The following is a 19,725-nucleotide window of genomic DNA, read 5'->3' on the forward strand; positions in this document are numbered from 1 at the left end:
TTCACTTTTTTCTATATAAAAGAACTTTTGCAGGCATTGTATTTGTCATAATGCTGCAACTTCCCATTAAGAAGCAGTAAGTACAGTGTTTCCTTTCATTTATCCAGTCTTATTGGCCTCCTGACACCCTAATCCCTTTGGAGTGGGACCTTATTCTGCAAGTAGTCTCACTGATCTATACTACTGAACCTGCAGCAGAATCATGTTTAATGCTTTGTGCACATCTTCCTAGGTGATTTTGTGTTACCACTTGCTTTCAAAGTGCTGCCTCGTCTGCTTGGTGGTTGCTGTGCATCTCCCTGGAGGAAGAAATGCAAATCTGCATTGACAAAAACAAGACCGAAGCTTCTCATTTCTCTTGTCCTTTTCAGCACCGCAGACCTCTATACATGTCCCTCTCTTCATCCAGAGAAGGAAACCATTTTGTATCTTTGTGTATTCAGGCACCATGCTGTATCTCATTCTGGTATTCTCTTTTGAAACTTCAGCACGTTTTCCCCCTCTGTGTATACTATCAGTGAGCTCTGTGTGTGTGAGTGTGTGTGTGTTGACTTAAGGTTTCTTCCCTGGAGGATGCTTGAGCTTATTCTAGTTACTTCCCTGTTTTGAAATAATCTTGCGTGCCCCCATGCACAGTTGTAATGGACACGTTTCTGTAGGCAGAACAAGATGGTGATGGGAACCTTTCAGTCTTTATGAATAATTTACCATCTTTTTTTTGTGTAGGTACACCAGAATTTATGGCCCCAGAAATGTATGAGGAACACTACGATGAATCCGTTGACGTCTATGCGTTTGGAATGTGCATGTTGGAAATGGCTACCTCAGAATACCCTTACTCAGAATGCCAGAATGCTGCTCAAATTTACCGGAAAGTAACCTGTGTGAGTCAACTTCCTTAATTTTAGTGACATCTGTAATTTGGGATTTTGCTGATCAGAAGGTTTAAAGATGTAGTTCAATGAGATGTCATTGCTGTCTTATGTGTGCGGTGTGTTGTAGAAATGGAAGCATCTTAGTTCTGGGTTGCAGAAAGTGCTGCAGGTTTCTTCAGAAAACTTGCAGTTCTGTGGTCAGATTATGTTTGCAGTTGTATATATGGTATTTTCAGTAATCTTTGCCCATTTTGTTTCACTTGGCCAAAGGTGCGTGAGACGGGGAAAATAAGCAGGGAAGAATCTCTGCTGTAGTCTTGTGTCCTAAAGAGGGATTAGGAGACTAAATGTTTATGTGGTGTAGGATGTTTCATTCAGATTTCCAGTGCAGATTCTTGCAGCTTGTACGTGTAGCAAATGACTTGAAAATATAAAGGGGAAAAAATATAGCACTGTTTAGTTTTGGAATGAGACAGAGGAACTTTGTCTGAGCTTATCAATTCTGCAAGCTCTGTTAATTCCCAGACTGGAACCATGCAAATGGGTTTGCTGCATTCTCAGGTGAAATCAGGCCATAGAAGAAGCCAATCTAAAATGATTTATATCCTAAAAAAAAAAAAGTATCCTCCCCAGCATCCTCACCCCCACGTGATAAATATATTTGTCTGCATGAGCTGCACTGTGAATGCCTGAAAAATCTGAGTTTGGATGATGCTGTCAGCTTGCAAATCAGTGAAGGAATCACTGAGTGCAGAGAAACAGGACTTGCCAAATGCTTTGGCAGCAGTAGTTATCTTCTGCTCTGCTCGGATAAGTAAAAGCAAGAATATGGGAGTTTCTGCCCCATAGGTTATGCTAAACAGACTGGTTTGTCAAAGGTTTTTCCAGGTACTTATTTCCATCCGGTGGCTACAAAAGGACATAATGAGCTGTGTGCGTTGGCCCTTGTGCATCCCCATCACCAAAAGATGCAAACTGCACACTCAGGATGTGAAGAACGTGGTTCTCTGACGTAGTCTACGCTGCAATTTGCAAAAATAGCTACAAATAACGTTGTTTTAGTATCTTTCACCTATAAGGTAGGAAGAGTGGTTAGTATGGTGAATGGATTGAGTGATCCATCTCAGTCTCCAGAAGCACAGTCCTAAAATTAGTATTCCCCTTTTCCCACTGCTTGTAATGAGCAAAAATCTTCACAAACAAAATGTGGTTAAAAAAACAAAAAAAAAAGGTCAATTTTGAAATGTATTTGAGACCACTTGCCTTCTCCATTTAGTTTAGTGGTACAAATAAAGACTTGTAAAGTACCACGGTCAGCTAAAATTGCTTGAGCTCAGAATTGCAGTTTCTGACTTAGTGAATGGTAGTTTCTCGCACAGGTTGTTGAGATGCTTTTGTCAGTATTTACATGTGCCAGATGGTGTGCACTTTAATGTTCATAGGTATGTTTTGTGCTAATATTACTGAGAAACAGTCTGCCAAGAGGTCACAGAATTGTAGGGATTGGATGGACCTCTGGAGATCATGTAGTCCAACCCCTCTGCTAAAGCAGATTCCCTACAGCAGGCTATACAGGAAAGCTTCCTGATAGGTTTTTAATATCTCTGGAGGAGGAGCCTGCACAGCCTCTCCATGTAGCCTGTTCCAGTGCTCCATTACTCTCAAAGAAATGAAGTTTTTCGTCACGTTCAGATGGGACTTCCTATATTCCAGTTTGTGCCCATTGTTCCTTGTCCTGTTGCTGGGCGGCACCATCAAAGTGAGCCTGGTCTGGTGCACTTGGCTCCTGTCTTATAGATGCTCTCAGCTTCTCTTCTCCAGGCCTAACAGCTCCAGATCTCTCAGCCTTTCCTCATATGGGAGATGCCCTCCACTGGACTCTCTCAGCATTTCACAGAATCACAGAATTATAGGGGTTGGAAGGGACCTCTAGAGATCATAGAGTCCAACCCCCCTGCCAAAGCAGGCTCCCTACACCACGTCGCACAGGTAGGCGTCCAGGCGGGTCTTGAATATCTCCAGAGAAGGAGACTCCACCACCTCCCTGGGCAGCCTGTTCCAGTGCTCCGTCACCCTCACTGTAAAGAAGTTCTTGCGCACATTCGTGCGGAACTTCCTATGCTGGAGTTTCAGCCCATTGCCCCTAGTCCTGTCCCCACGCACTACTGAAAAGAGACCAGCCTCGCCACTATAGCTCCCACACCTCAGGTATTTATAAACCTGGATCAAGTCCCCTCTCAGCCTTCTTTTCTCAAGGCTAAACAGACCCAGTTCCCTAAGTCTCTCCTCGTAGGGGAGATGGTCCAGGCCCTTCACCATCTTTGTGGCCCTCCGCTGGACTCTTTCCAAGAGATCCCTGTCTTTTTTGTACTGGGGAGCCCAGAACTGGACACAGTATTCCAGATGAGGCCTCACCAGGGCAGAGTAGAGGGGGAGGATCACCTCCCTTGACCTGCTGGCTATGCTCTTTTTAATGCACCCCAGAATGCCATTGGCCTTTTTGGCTACAAGGGCACACTGCTGGCTCATGGCCAACCTGTCGTCCACCAGGACGCCCAGGTCCCTCTCAGCAGAGCTCCTCTCCAGCAGGTCTTCCCCCAACCTGTACTGGTGTATGCAATTATTTCTACCGAGATGCAAGACTCTACACTTGCTTATGTTAAACCTCATCCGGTTTCTTACTGCCCAGCTCTCCAGCCTGTCCAGGTCTCTCTGAATGGCTGCACAGCCTTCAGGCGTGTCAGCCAATCCTCCCAGCTTCGTGTCATCAGCAAACTTGCTGAGGGTGGCCACTATCCCCTCATCAAGGTCGTTGATGAAGATGTTGAACAAGACTGGACCCAGCACAGACCCCTGGGGGACACCACTAGTCACAGGCCTCCAGCCAGACACCGCACCGCCAATGACAACCCTCTGCACTCTGCCAGTCAGCCAATTCTCGATCCACTTCACCGTCCACTCATCTATCCCATACTTCCTCAGCTTTGTTATAAGGATGTCATGGGGGACCGTATCAAAAGCCTTACTGAAATCAAGGTAGACTACATCTACCGCTCTCCCCCCGTCCACCCAGCTAGTGACATCTTCATAAAAGGCCACCAGGTTGGTCGAGCACGACCTCCCCTTGGTGAACCCATGCTGAGTACTCCTGATAACCTCCTTTTCTCCCAGTTGTCTGGAGATGGCATCCAGCACAAGCTGTTCCATCACCTTCCCTGGGACAGAGGTGAGGCTGACTGGCCTATAATTACCCGGGTCATCCTTCTTGCCCTTTTTGAAGACTGGGGTGACATTGGCCATCTTCCAGTCTTCAGGCACCTCCCCAGTTCTCCAAGACCTTTGAAAAATTACAGAGAGCGGCTTAGCAATAACCTCCGCCAGCTCTCTCAGCACCCGCGGGTGCACCCCATCAGGTCCCATGGATTTATGGACATTAATGTTTCCTAAGCACTCACGGACCACCTCTTCCCTGACTAAAGGGAAATCTCCCATTCCCCAGATTCTCTCATCAACCACCGGGGACTGGGATTCCTGGGGGAGAGCCTTTTCACTAAAGACAGAGGCAAAGAAGGCGTTCAGTATTTCCCTGTCTTTCTTGAACTGAGCAGCCCAGAACTGGACCCAGTACTCCAGATAGGGCCTCACCAGGGCAGAGTAGAGGGGAAGGATCACCTTCCTTGACCTGCTGGCCGTGGTCTTTTTAATGCACCCCGGGATACCATTGGCCTTCTTGGATACAAGAGCACATTGCTTGCTCATGGTCAACCTATCATCTACTGGGGCCCTTAGGTCCTTCTCTTCTGAACTCTTGTCTGGTAGGTCAGCCCCTAACCTGTACTAATGCACATGGTTGTTCCTCCCCAGGTGCAGGACTCTGCACTTGCCCTTGTTGAACCTCACAAGTATCCTCTGCCCAGCTCTCAGCCTGTCCAGGTTTTGCTGCACAGCCTTCTGGTGTGTCAGCCACTTCTCTCAGCTTTGTGTTGCCAGCAGACTTCCTGAGGGTGTATTCTGTCCCTTCATCCAGGTCATTGATGAAGATGTTAATCAAGACCGAATCTGGTGCTCTTGTTGTGGATTGCTGTGCTATACCAGCTGTGATGTTACTAACCCTGTTGGGAGAGGGAGGATGCAAATGACTTGGGAGTCTGTTTAAAAGTTTAAGTCACTATCACAAGAAACAGGAGGGTGTCCCTGCTGGAAATGAAAGAGATGTCACGACGTGCTGAAAGCAGGAAGATGCATCTGAAGAGTGAAACAGCTTTATCTCATTTCTATGTAAATTGTTGCAAGCTGACATTTGTATCTTGGCAAAGCTGAATCTTTCCAATGGACTGCAGCCCTGATTTTGACTACTTTAGTTCTTCTTGGATTGCTGGTTTCAACCCATTGCTACTCAGAAAGGGAGGTGAAAAAGACATCAGAAGCTGCTCTGCAGTGCAGTTAACTTCATTGCTAGCGGCTACACAAATGGCTGGGCCAACCCTGTAGGGAAGGGAATGAGGCAAAGATGGGTCATCAGGTTTGCTGACTGCAAGCCCCCCTGCTCTGCAGTATGAGCTGGCTGGAAATGAGTGCTGCATATTTTCAAAGAAGTGAAATACAGCTGATGGCATGGTGTAGTTGCTTGCCTGAATCCTTATGAGGATAGCTGCTTGGATTGCATTTCTGTTCTGCTCACTCCTCCCCTACAAGGAGAAGTTCATTTTGTTTGGCACAATGGCTTGTTGGCTTAATTTAGGTATGTGGTCCTTTAAGATCCTTCTGTAAATGCCATCTTTGTGTATATCTGAGGAAAGATCTCCTTATGCTTCGGTGCTTCACATGGTGACTGTAGAAGAGTATTCTAGCTTTAGGTCATGGGGGCCTCATCTCCTGAATGTCCCAGTGGGTATCCTTTTGGACTGATCATTCTAGGCTCTTAGGGATAGTTTTTCTGAGGAGTGTTTGGTGTGTTACCTGCTGCAGTGGGCAGAAGTTCGTGTGAGCAGCATGCGGAATTTGTTAGTGGTGTTGGCTCATGTTAAGCTCACCTGTACATGCACACACGGGATTAGAGCCACGAACAGTATAGGTGTCTTTTGCTGCTCTGCATTCTTAGAAAAGCCTTGTGTACAAGCTCTTAGCTGTCTGGAATATTGGTGATTAAGGCTTCATAAGCCTCATTTATCAAAGCAATATCCAAGATGGCAAAGAATAAGGATTAATCAGAAGATTCCTAATTAGATACTACGTTTCAATTTGCAGACCTAAGTAGTCATTTATAAACACTGAGGAAAGTCTGAGCCAATTCGTTTGCTGTGGCAATAGCCTTTCTGCAGCAGAGAGTTATATGGTAAGTTACAACTTTGTTAGAGTGGTCTTATCCTAGCAACTGAAGAGAGATAGACAGTGTTTGTTGTGGATGTTTTAAAAGGTCACTTTGCTTGTAAGAGAGGTGTTTTAGAGACAGATCTGACTAATAGGACAAAGCTGCATGTTTTGAGTGCAGACACTGGTACAGCTTTTTTTCTGCTGAGCTCAAGGCAAGAGCAACAGGAGCAGGGGCTTCAGGATTCATTTGGTGGGCAAAATGGCATTGCTGCCATTACAAGGAAAGAGTTAACCTCTCCCTGTGGAGAGGAAAATGCCCTGTCACATGCCATGAGCTGCATGGACTGTCAGATAAGGAGGAGGAGCAGGGGGAGGACCTCTGAGGCAAGGGTGCTAGAGGAGCAGCAGAGCCTCACAGAAGGTCCTTGGTCCCAGAAGGAGCAGCTCCTGGGCAGTTTCTGCCAGAAGCTGTGCCTGCAGAAGAGCTGGCAGCAGACGGGGACCCTGCATGGAGCCATGTGAGTCAGCCACAGCTGGGGACCCTGCCTCTGGGCTTAGATGCAGAAGCCCGCGTGTGGGGAGCATGGTGCGCCCATGGCCTGAGCTGTCACAGAGCGGTTGGCTCTGCCCATTCTGCTGGGCAGGGGACCACCTGGAGGGATAGCTTTACAAGCACTTCTCATGGGGGGTAGCCATCGTCATGCTGTACCCATTACTGGCATTGATATGGAAGTAGAGCATAGGCGAAAATCGAGAGGTTGAATTATATGGTTTTATTCCCAGGATCACCCAAAGATTGAGCTCCTCACTAGGGCAGAAGCTGTTGCTGAGATTCTCACATGAGTGGGATCAGCAGTGAAGTGCTTCTGAATACTGCGTGTATCACAGCTCCGCAGTGGGAGATATACTTTGTTTTGATGAAGCTTCTTTGCACCACAAATGTAAACGTTATTCTTTCTGTTAAACCGAGACTGAACAGTAAACAGCACTCATTTTTTATGTTTGTTTCTTGATGCTTCTCTTTCTAGAATATAAAATACAATAACTCTGTTCCTGCCTTGGGCTGAGTGTCACGGGGGTGTCATCCTACATCCAGGAAGAAAACTCTAATATACTGATCCCTATTGCTAAACCAGCCTATCTCAGTGGCAACCACCGGTGATACTGATGGCATTGCTTGCTGATATTTGAATCATGCAGGTGATCGCTTGCAACAAAAGTGCAATAACTCCTTAGTTCTGCCTGCTCCAAACTTACTTGGGATTGCACTGGGACACGCATTCCCTATGCATCCCACACTCAGTGCATTAGCTCAGATTTGCCATTGTGTCTTTTGCAATTGCTTTCACTCTGCATCCTAACACTGCCTCAAGCTTGTACATGCTTATAGGTTGCAAAGGACATCTGAAGTCATAGATTTTGTAAGGTCACATGCATTGGTAACCCATGTTGATATAGGGAACAGATACCTTTTGTAAACATTATTATTGTAAGGTATGAAATGTTATACATGTATAGTGAAAGATTATTATACTTCTTACTTCTCTCACCTTTTATTCCCCCTGCCTGTAGGTTCATAGTTCAATTTCTGCTTTAATTTTCCACTCTTTTATTTATATATATGCAATAGAAAGTATACAATAGTCCAGGATGATGTGGCAGTCACTTCCCAGCTGATTACCAAATGTACAGAGGATCTCGTTGCTGTGCTTGAGCAGGCATGGTTGTTGCAACCTTTCTGCCCTTTCAGCCAGAGATCTGCAGTATAAATCAGCATGCTTGAATTATCTTCTTCTTCTGGTCCTCTCTCAATGATTTCTTATGGTTTTTGTCACATCCTAAATAACAGCCAGTGAAACTAAAACTTGAGCCTGAAATGGGAATTGCAATTAAAGATCTTGTACTCATTAGGTCTTACTGCAGCACTGCACCCAACAAGGTAAATGAGAGGCTAGAGATAATAAACATAAAACTTTTGTTGGCTGATTTCAGTTCCATGTGGTAACAGGATATATATAATGTGTTTTTCAAGCAACAGGTCAAGGCCACGTTTACTGCAGTTAACTTTGAAGAGATTTCCTGGTCAGCATATTTGCAGTGACCTTCATTCTGATGCAATAATCTCATTCTTCATGCATAACTTGATGGTTTTTCTTAGTTGGATTTGTGTGTGTGTGTGTGTTTAATCATTCTGCCAAGAGATTTATATGTGGACAATAGGCGTATTTACTGATGGAGCATCAGAGCCTGTGACCTTCCCATGAGGTTCCAGACCAATGTTTTTTTAGTGATGCCCTGCAGAATTCTCTGTAGACCAATTGTGTTTGCTGGGGGGTTCGTGGTTACCTTGTTGGGCTTAGCTACACAAACTCACCCTTTAAAACAACCCAAACATCTATAGTGTTCTGTCTAGCTCATTGAATGTTCATACTGTTTCATTTTTAAATGTATCAAATGTTTTCTCTGTATTTGTAAGTTACATATTGCTTATACAGATGGGGTAAATTCCATATCAGACAGTGTTACGAACATCATTGAATTGTATATTCCAGATACCTTCTTAGATCTGCAGTTAGTCTGCTCAGATTAGCCTTAGACTTGGAATATTTTACTTCTCTTTTTTTTGTACTTAAACAATTCATATGAAATTCTCTGTATCCATCTTGTGTCAGTTAATTAGCCCTCCATCTCAGAGGTATGGATGTTGAGTTTACTTCTGTTTGAGACAGTTGTACAGTCTTCCTTAGCCAATATACTTTGAATTTTGATGCCATGTTTCCTTGGGAATGCTCAGGAGAGACAGATGGCTTTTGAATAAATGAATGAGATGGGTCCTTCGACTTCATCTGGAAACCTGTGTTTCACACCAACCCCCTCCATTGTTGGGAGGCTTGTAAGCATCAGGGCACAGTGCTGCAGGGAGGATTTTCAGCATTACAATGAGATGGTCTTGGAGATTTTAGTGAAGAGTAAGAAGCTAAAGCATTGTGTAGCATATGGGCATTGAGAAAACACTTTGGAAAAGCAGTTCTTTGTGTTACTTCACTGTGCATATTCTGTCCTTGTTTGTTTTAATCATCTATTTGTAGCTTAGGTGTTTGGCAGACTATTGCAGTTGGTGTGGTGTGCAGAGAGATTCAAAAGATGTGGAAAGTTTAATGGTGTTTGTAGGAAGGAAAGGGAGTAAGGTAAAAAAAAAATCAGGGTAAGTCATCACAGGTCTGTCAGAAGAACATTTTGAGACAAACCTTATTCCTGGGTGCCCAACACATCCTGCCCTGCTCCTTCCTGGTGGTGTCGGGGTTCATCAGACCATTTAAATGGTTTAGATGTTTATGGATTCTGGAAAAATTAAGTCAAGAGATGCAGTGGTACGCTTTATATTGTTCCTGCCTCTCGTAAGCTCAAGTTGTGCCAAAATGCCCATGAAGAATGTTGCCATTTTAAAAAGCAATTGGCACATTTTTCACATCAGGAAAAAATCAGCTTGAGCTTTGAAAATTTGCAGCTAGATGCATCCATTAACTTTCCAGGTCTCCTTGCTAGTTATTTTTGCAGTACGTTTTGATTGTATGTACAGAGATGACATGATATATAAGCTGTTATTTAGTTTGAGTACTTCTCCTACAGTCTCTCTTTATTTTGGTAAGATGTATGTTTTTTTAATTAAGAGGCTTGATACCCTGAGGAGGATCATGCTGAGTGAAGGTATTTGTTCTGAAATATTAGAGAGTAGAGAGAAGTGACCTTTGACTACCCTACAAGTGTGTGTGTTTCTTCTAATCCTCTCTGTCTTCTTAAAACAGCCCCACCTAACCTGAAAGAAATACAAATTGTTCCTCTTACATCTGCATAGAGCCAAATCTCCCTACATGGGGAATGAGGTTCTGCTTCTGTAAGCTTTCTTCTGTGACAAAACTGTTGACTTTTTTCCTTGAAAGGACACGCTCATAGGCTAACACTTCCAAATCTAGAAGTGAGCCGTATTCCCAAGAAAAAATAAATTAGCTTTTGATGGAAATGTAGCTTAGTTTGTGTTGCTTCATAGGTTATGCCTGCCCTTCCATTTGTTTCCAAGAAGATTCAGACAACGTACTTGGGAAAATGCAAGAGCAACATAGGGCTGCTGGGCATACTGTCCTTCTGCCATACTTTGTTTTGGATTGTTTTGAGGGAGGGAAAGGAGCTATTGAGAGTACAGGGGAATGTAGAAAGGGAAGAGATTTATGGGAAATAAGAAATCTGGACTACTGCATGGGTCTTTTTGACTCATTCTTGAAACTGCTTGTTTGAAGAATATCACAGTTACACTTCTTTATTCTTCTAGTTGCTTGGGAGATAAGGCTGTTTCTTGAGTAGTGACCTCAGAGTCCACAGGATACAAAAGTAGGGTCTGCAGTTGTTCATAAAGAAAAAGGATGTATGTGTGATGTAAGGCTGAGTAACGTACAAGCCAGTGTGCTTAAAATGGAGTGGTACTAAAATAAAACTATCTTGTTCAAAGTAGTTGAATTGACTGTGCTGTGTAGTAACAATATCCTTACTTAAGAGATAGGACATATGTGTAGATATTTTCAAACTGAATTGTTTTCCTTTATTGTTTTAGGGTATAAAGCCAGCAAGCTTTGAGAAAGTTACAGATCCTGAAATTAAGGAGATAATTGGGGAGTGCATTTGCAAAAATAAGGAAGAAAGGTTTGTATCAAACAAGCAAGTTTTGCTTAAGTGATGTGTATGCAGAGACTTTGAAACTGTGTGGGTTCCCAGTCTGGCCTCTGGGTCTACTCTGAGCAGGAGAAAATGCTGAATGGAAAGATAAATGACTGTGAATTTTCCTGCTATACAATGTGAAGATAATAGAATAAATTCAATTGCTTCATCTCTTTCAACTTCAAAGAATAATGGAAAAACAGCAAAGTTGTGGACTTGTTTTCAGTTTTATAAACTATGCTTCTATGCTGATCTCTCCTGGTGTGCTTGTGTATTTCATGGCTTTCAGAAAAGCAGTTCCTGGGAACCTCAGGTGACAGTCTAGAGGGAACCTTGTTTTAGGACTCATTAAGCTCAGATAATCAAGGAATGTTAAGCGAGGCTGTAATCTCCATTACTGAGTATGTTTAAGGTGTATGAATATTGAAGAAGCTTTGTTAAATAGGAAACACAGCAGTCCTCAACAACGCTAGAAATATTGCCTCTTTCTACTAAGAATACAAGTTTGTTATGGATAAGCACCAAGAAAACTGTAAATGTTTTGGCTCTAATAGCAATTTATTGTCGCAAGTTTCTTGGAACGTCCTTAAGACTTGCAGTGTTTGACTATTCTTTATATCCATCACAGATATGAAATTAAAGACTTACTAAGCCATGCCTTTTTTGCTGAAGATACTGGGGTAAGAGTGGAACTTGCGGAAGAAGACCATGGTAGGAAATCCTCTATTGCCTTAAGACTCTGGGTAGAAGATCCTAAGAAACTGAAAGGAAAACCCAAAGATAATGGAGCCATTGAGTTTACTTTTGATCTCGAGAAGGAAACTCCTGATGATGTTGCACAAGAAATGGTAAAATAAACTTCTTCTATCTGTGTATGTATAATTAGTGTGTAAATTTCAAAGGACAGCAGAAGCAAGTCTGGTAAAGTAACTTCAGTTTAAAACATTCTAGATTAAATGGTTTGCACTGATCTTGAGATTGAATGCTAGAAGAAAAAGGGTAAACTAGGAAGACCAAAAAACCGAAAAAGGGTATGGAATCAGATACGTGAAACGCTGTTTTAAAACAGCAAGTCACGTAGGGATCACCGAGGTCTCTTTTACTCCTATATTTTGAAAATTCTTTTGCTAGTTTATCATAGTTGTTGATTTATTTACAATTGTTTGAAATCTATTGAAATATATTTAATGCAGTTTAGGTTTTTTAATGTCATGGAAACAAGAAGTGAGTAAGCTCTTAGTCAAGGGTCTGCATTTTCTTGTGCTTGCACATGTGTTCCTATTAGTATATCCTAAATCTCAAGGGATCCATAGGTATTTTTTTCTAGTCCAAATGAATTGTGAAACACCAAATTTATGTATTTTCATCAGTTTGTGTTGCTTTGTGTGCCATGGTAGTGAAAAATGCGGGAGATCTCTTGAGTACGGGGAATTATTTATCATTATTGATATGTTTTTAGTAGTCAGACATTCCAGCTTGTCCTGATGGTGTAGGCAAAAAACTTGAAACACGATGCTGGGTTTGCAATCTAACATGTTTCACAGCCAGTTGTATGATAAAATGGTATATCTTCATTAAATGGTGATCAATCTCTAAGTAGAGATGTAGGAATAGGAGTTGTTTGAAACTTGCTGACATGCTTGGTTTTTAACTCCTTTCTGCTAAGCTTTGCAAAGAAAAATCCGCTGTTTCCCTTGGCTAAGGCCATGCAAGGCTCTCTGGACCTGCGTGGTCCATCTGTACAGTAACTCATACCCATTCTTAGCGTTTGCAGATCCTCAGATCAGGAGTGTCAGTAGAGTCTGAGGACATTGGCAGTGGAAAATACCACATCCATTTGAAACTGTATTTTAATCTCCTTTGTACCTATTTGATTTTACACATAAAAAGAACCACAAAAACTATGCTGTAAGACTGTCATCTTTGGGTAAGAGCAAAATGGAGAACTTTTAGATTTCCTCCATGTAATCTGTAATGTGTTCATCTTTCAGGAGATGCAGATTTTAACATGCAATTCTCTGGTAGCTCATGATTAGGCTAACAGTAGGAGTTCGAGTAGGAAATTCATGCAAAGAGCATGAAGACAGGGTTTCCATGTTATCTTCTGAGGGGTTGAATTCTGAGAAATGTCGCTCCCATTTTTGGTCAAATGTGAGCAGTCTGAATTGAGTTGAAGCAAAATCTTTTATAAAAGTAAGTCAGTACTGACTTTGCCTTAGAAGTTAATTTGAGTCTAAATTCTGTTAACATATCTTCTTAAATGACTTGCTGTGTTATCAAGCACAGCAATTTTGGAAAGCTCTATATTCTAGAAAGGTTAAGGCAATACATTTTGATTAGAGATAATGAGGTTTACTCCAATTGCATTGCTGAAATACCATTTTTCAAAGATGCTTCTTTCTTTTGACTATTTTGTTAATCATTGCAAAACAAGGCAATAAGAAAAACTCAACAAGCCAACTTCAGTTAAGCTTATTCTCTTCTCATCATCGAAGATTAACTGGCTAATGGATCAACCAGATAGGTAGTCAAGTCTTATGAAAAGTATTTGTTCTTAAAGGCACTAGGGACAGAAGTTTTAATTCCCTCAAAAAAGAAAGAACACCTCTCCCAGTAAATGAATAAATAACAACCCGTCAAGCTCTTGACTTGCTGTTCTTGTGAGGAATTAGTATGTATCTAGTTGGGTTTTTCTTCAGATTGATGCTTTATGTTAGGAAGTGATTCAAGTAAAACATGTCTGCTTCTGCTTGTGCACCACTGTGCACACATGATCTTGCTAAGTTCGTGCCTCTTCTATAGATTGACTCGGGATTTTTTCATGAAAACGATCTCAAGATAGTTGCGAAGTCAATACGTGACAGAGTAGCATTAATACTATGGAGAAGAGAGAGAATTTGGCCTAGAATACAGTCAGAGGAACGTCGAGATTCTGAGTGCTTGGAGAAGTCAAAGGCACCACATCCACAACAAGTTCAAGTCACATACCTTTCCCACACCGGTCATCACATCCTGTCCGAGTCGGAGGAGCCCGAAGCAGACCAGCATCCCTTCCAGCAAAACCTGCCCACCAGCGTCACATCTGTTGCATGTAAGTCTCAGGTTTGCTTGGTGTATGCATGGCGATGAATGTCCTAGTATGAAAACCAATAATTGTGTGAGCTCAGCAGTTGGACACCATGCAGCTTTTGCATGTTAGCTCAGGGGCCACAAGTGTTTGCAATGTGGTGGGTGTTTATCCAAAGCCAGATCCAAGCACTGATGTCCACACACCATTGATCTACCTGCTCTATGTTCAGAGGGTGGTTGATGTGAAAACAATAATCACTGGGCTATTTCAAGAAAGGTGGATTTATGTCTCCTGTTATAAATCCAAGCACCGGTTTTGTTCTGTTTCTGAATAAGGAACTACCTGGCTTTGCAGTGCTTGTGTTTCTTCATTTTACTTCTGAGCATCAGACTTGTCTCCAGCAAACAGCAAGGCATGAGGAAGTAGTGTTTGTAATTGCCTAAAATAACTCAGCCTTGTCTGTCCCCTAAAATCAGTCTTTGTTAGCAAGTTGGGTTCTGCCTGCAACTGAAATCTTTATTTATACCTTTAAACATCTTGAAGGAAATATTGCCAGATAATTTTAGATTAGAATATTTGAATTTCTGTGAGTGTTCTTTTCTAGCTGCTTTTTCTGGTTAAAATCTGACGTACATATTTTGCTACTAAACTGTTATCACGATGGCTTTGTTTTACTGTTCCAGACTTTTATATAAGCATATTTAAACTCGAGATACTTTAACAAAGAGACAGCTGCTGCTTTAATGCAGGTATTGTATAAATTGCCATACAGAGGCCTGCTTTGAATACTAAAACAACCAAGCATGCCTCTACAAGAAAATAAATCTTTACCAGATGTGAGAAACGCAGTATTTGCATAATTCTCAGGGATATCAGGATATTTAGAAAGCTTATTCTCAAGTCATATTGATCACATTTCATTTATTTTAGATAATGTATTTACTTTATACTAATCCTTTGAGGAACACCATGATTATGACTCCTTATTTCTGATGGTGCAATGACACCGTGCTTCCCACAGCTCTTTTGGTTGTGAACTGGCAATATTTTATACTACATATAACTTACTTTCTTTATTTGCTACTCTTCAGCTTTTAGTATTTGGTATTATTTGACAATTCACTGTCAGATATCTTCAACACTTTCTTAGTGCCCAAGAGCTCTCTAAGTTACTTTTTTTGCCAATTCAAATAACAGTGTGAGATCAGATGTAAAAATGTAAGTTAATAATGTGAAGTGTAATGCATGTTGTTTTATAAAACACAAGAGATCTGCAGCTTTCATAATAGTCAGTCCTATGCTGCCATGGTCTTCTCATTCCTTTGAGGTCCTGAATAATTGTTTGTAATAAGATGAAAGTGCATATGCTGCAGAAATCTCTACCCCTTATAGTGGAAAGATGATTTGAACACATCCGTAACTTAAGCCTTTTTTTGGTAACTATGCTACTGATCTCTTTTAGAGTTTTAAATTTCTATTACAAACTATTTGCCTTTTGGATGCTTGCAGCTACCTTCTCAATTGTCTTTTGTTATTTCTCTCATTAAATAATGGTAGCTTATACTGAAAAGAAGTACTGACCACCTGCACTTCACAGGCTTCAAACACCATAAAAAGATATTTTTAAACTGGTAAAGCTCAACGGTACAATTAGAAGATTTATTTTTCCGCAGTGGAAGATACCATGCTTGCCCAATGTCAAGCTGTGTGATTCTGCAGATTAGCTGGGCTAGCACTTGGCATGAGAAACACTGGTGGAGCTCTGAGTTATCCTTTTAAATGGCTGCAAACTTGAAGTAAGGTAGCTGTTTCATTGCATTCTCTGATTTTGTTTTTATGTACAGGTGGCTAAAAGCTTTCCACTTACAGATAACAAAATCAGGGTGTATTTTGGTTATAATTCCTCTAGCATCTGTTCTTGTAGTGCTGCATAGACTGCTTACAGTGAGTGCTGCCTTAATGCTGCTGCTGCCTAATGCGGGGCATCATGCTATAGGCTTGCTTAAATAATGCTGCTTTACCTTCTGTCACATACATCAGTCAAAAAATCCATAATACATTTTTCTGTGAGTTCTTCATGGCATGTTTTTCCCCCAATCCAATTGAATTATTTTGCCTATTCTTCGTCTCGAGGTATTGTTGTATACTCAGGTTGGTGGTTATTTGAGGAGCTAATGCAAAGCATATAAGGGATTGTGTATTTTTCAATGCTGCTCATCAAAAAGGTGCTAAAATCAGCGCCTCTCTAGAGGAACTGACTCCAGGATGCCACGATCTGCTGTGAACATTACAATTGGAGTTTTCTGTCCTTTCATCCTAGAAAATCCATGGAAGTCTGCAATTCTTGCTATCAACTGTACGTATGCCCTTTAAAGGAAATATCAGAGTGCTTAAAATATCATTGTGCACAGAAATCCATGGGGATTAGTCTTGTTTTTTGGCTTAGAAGGAGCAGTATGTGCCCTATGTAGAAAATAACAATTGTGTTGTATAATTTATTTATAGAATGGAAAGGGCTAAGGTAGTAAAAAATGCGAATTACATAAACGAACGTTGACCTTGCTCTGAAATCATTACTTAACACTTTGAATTGCTGAGCTCAAGATAATAATAATAATAATTAAAAAAAATAATAATGCAATTCTTCTTTCAGCCGATAGCACATTCGACAGTGGTCAGGGGTCCACTGTTTATTCAGACTCGCAGAGCAGCCAGCAAAGTGTCATCTACTCATCTCTGCCCGACGCCGTGCCGCCTGCCATCCAACGGGTGTACAGCCCACCCCTCAGCGACAGCCAGGCGCTGCCCCACAGCCTTCCGCAGCTGGGGCACTACCAGCAGCCCTCAGCAGTAAGTCTAAAGCTTCTTGAATCTGTGCAGTAGCCTAGATCATACTTAACTGCTTCATGCTGTTTTCGGTAGGTGTGGAGTCCAGGGCTTGCTTTATATGATTCTCACTTTTTTTCTACCGGTACTTGCTTAGTACATATGTCTCTAGTTGATCTAAAATGAGCGTTGAGTAGACAGCGTACTTCTAGTTCATCATGCCATTCTTATGACGTGCTTCACTAGCAGCTGTCTTTTTTATTTTCTTCCCAATTGAAGAGCTTTTCATCAGTCTGTTTTCACTGAGCTGCAGTAAGAGTGTAGCTGTTTTTACAGCTTTTAATTTATTGCTTTTAAGCTTGTGCATAAGTTTGAGAACGTTTGTTTGTTTTCATTTGCTGTCAATATAGCCACACATTGTTGCTCCTTCACTTGTTCAAGACCTTCTTGGGTGTGATGTTTCTTCCCATTGTGACAAAGGTCAAACATCCGTTCACTGCCTTTCTGGCTCTGGATTTAATATTGCACAGAGACGGCGAAGTACTTCCATTATTGAGGCTCCAAAATCGAGGACTGGTAGCCCAGTCAGGCTTTCACGCTGTTGTGACCTTGACCAAAAGCAGTTAATGGAGCTACTGGTGAAAGAACAAACAAATGTGAGTGAGCATAAATCTTCAGGTGATCCCAGCAAGAGGCACGGTGTGGTGTTCCCTTTAGAAGCCGCAGCTGCCCCATGTTCCTGTTGCAGCCCACGCTTGCTGCACGTGGCAGGCGATGCTCCGTGTGCTTTTCGTCGCCACAGTGACTCTGTTGTGAGTTTGGCTCCAGATGCGATGCCCTGTCCCCAGGAGTTAAGGGAAGGGAGCTCTGACATGCAGACCAGGGAAGGAGATGCAGGCACGTCACCACTGATGGCACTGGGGATCTCAGCAAACCCCACTGAGCTGATGTTTCTCCAGCAGGCCTGTCAGATGTGCCTGGCCTGCTTATTTCAGTCTGGTAAAGACCAAAACACGTCGAAAGTGTTGATGCCTGTTGAATGCGCTCACTCCCTGTGCAGCCGACTCTCAGACAAGTCAGTGTCTCAACCTCTCCCTCAAACCAGCGGGCCGTGTGGCAGAAGTTTAGACCTGCCTTTGTTACATGAATCTTTACAATACATAATTAGCCAGAAGACCAGTTCTTCTCCCATGAGATCTGCAAGGGTTGCAGAAAATATTCTGCCTTTTGAATCCTGTGATTATGGAGAAGCCAACATGCCTGGACTGTTTCAGCCTTGTCATGAAGCTTGCACTGGCAAAACACTGCTGGCAGAGAAGAGCAATTGGGTGACTGCAGCTACCCCAAGCAGTGGAAGCAGCCACTGTAAAAATGACAGTAATGATGTGGTAGGTTAATTCTTTGTTTCGTGCTATTTGACTTAAGAGAAGAAAAGTCAGATCCAAGACCAGTGGTTGTTTCCTGCTTGACCCAGATTTACCCAACATACTTTGGAAGTGCTTCATTTTCCCTGTTTTTACCTTATGTTTTCCAAAATGCCTGCAAGAAATTGTGAACAGTATTTTGTGAATGCACTGAAACATGACTCCATTTACCTGAAGGAAAAACCCGTAGTCAGATCCCTCCACTGTGGAAACCACCTTTCCCATGTGCATACTTCTGCCGAGACGCATCCTTCCTCGTTACTTGTTCGCATGAAGCATTAACTTAGCTCTAAATATAGCACTCGAAAGGCACATCTTTTAAAGATTTCTTTTTTATTATTACATTATGCCGTGCAGCATACAGTTTTAGAGCACATTCATTCTTTCCATTGCTAGGTCTCTAATTTGGACATAAATGCGTTACTTTTTCTTTATTGAAGATTTGGAAAAATAATAACTTCTGTTCACGGGCAAAAATCTGACTTGAAGCTTTCCATAATTCTGTGATTTTTTTATGTAAGAAAGATGAGTTATCATTGTTTTTCCTGGGAGATTATTTATCAAGATAACACCAGCCCAGAACTGGAGCTGTAGTAGCTTTTTTGTTTTCAGGCTTATAAACATCAGTCTGACAAACTGCTTAGCTTTAACATCTGTACCTATCTGAGCTCAAGTATCAGAACTGTTACTGGTACAAACCTTAACTAAAATGGTTTTTTGTCTTAATTTCCTTTGTGGTTTTAGTTCTTCTCATTTCTCTATTTTCTTGGCATCCATCTCAAGGAAATTACCTGTTTCTTTCAAAGATGAAGATTCTTTATGAAATTAAGATCTTTGTGAAGTTACTGCTTTACTCCATTAGTGGCTGCTTGTTGATATATCCTCTGTCACTATGTATATGCTTTCAGTGGTTTTACTGGCTTGCATGCTTGCTTCCAGAGGAAATGCAATGCAGTGTGGTTGTCTTATTGGCCTTTGGAATGACAGCTTTTTTCCCGTGTTTTTAGATTAATGATCTTTCCATTCCTTGCAGATAAACTGTCATTATGTCTTCTTCCTCTGTTTTGACCCAAGTATTAAGTTGGCCATTTGCTGGAACGCATACTCTTGGCAGTTGCAGGGACTCCTTCAACAGGAAGCCTTCTCTTTTCCCTAACGTTGCTTTCTCCTTGCTGCAGCCTGCCCTGCCCGTGGTTCAGGCTCCACCTGCGGTGGTGCCCCAGAGGCCCCAGCACTACCAGGAGCCAGCGATGACGTTCCCAGTGGTGCAGCCGACCACCGTGGCCTCCATGCAGCTGGGGCAGTCACAGCCAGTGCTGGCCAGCCAGCAGGTGAGGGGCTACTGCTCGGGAGCTTCATCCCATGCCTTGTCCATGCTCTACTAAAGACAATACCTGCTATAAGCTTCAGGTTTTGTGCATTTACATTGCTTTCAGAATAGTATTTCATTGTTGTTGTTGTTTTTTAAAACAGGCTTTTATTAATTTCACTTTGTTGTTTGGCAGCT

At 42.1% G+C, this 19,725-nt stretch overlaps 1 protein-coding gene across 13 annotated transcripts in view; it reads left to right on the top strand.

The window, feature by feature from the left end:
* WNK2 (WNK lysine deficient protein kinase 2) overlaps positions 1-19,725 on the top strand; it is a 98,765-nt gene that overhangs the window by 36,967 nt on the left and 42,073 nt on the right. For all 13 annotated transcript variants that reach the window (XM_072347728.1, XM_072347730.1, XM_072347732.1 and 10 more), the window contains exons 5-10: positions 727-884; positions 10,795-10,883; positions 11,527-11,746; positions 13,701-13,989; positions 16,622-16,818; positions 19,397-19,549. In XM_072347728.1, coding sequence (XP_072203829.1) covers positions 727-884; positions 10,795-10,883; positions 11,527-11,746; positions 13,701-13,989; positions 16,622-16,818; positions 19,397-19,549 — 1,106 coding nt within the window. The remainder of the gene's footprint in view (positions 1-726; positions 885-10,794; positions 10,884-11,526; positions 11,747-13,700; positions 13,990-16,621; positions 16,819-19,396; positions 19,550-19,725) is intronic.

The sequence above is a fragment of the Excalfactoria chinensis genome, chromosome 12, assembly GCF_039878825.1.
Source record: "Excalfactoria chinensis isolate bCotChi1 chromosome 12, bCotChi1.hap2, whole genome shotgun sequence".
NCBI lineage: Eukaryota > Metazoa > Chordata > Aves > Galliformes > Phasianidae > Excalfactoria > Excalfactoria chinensis.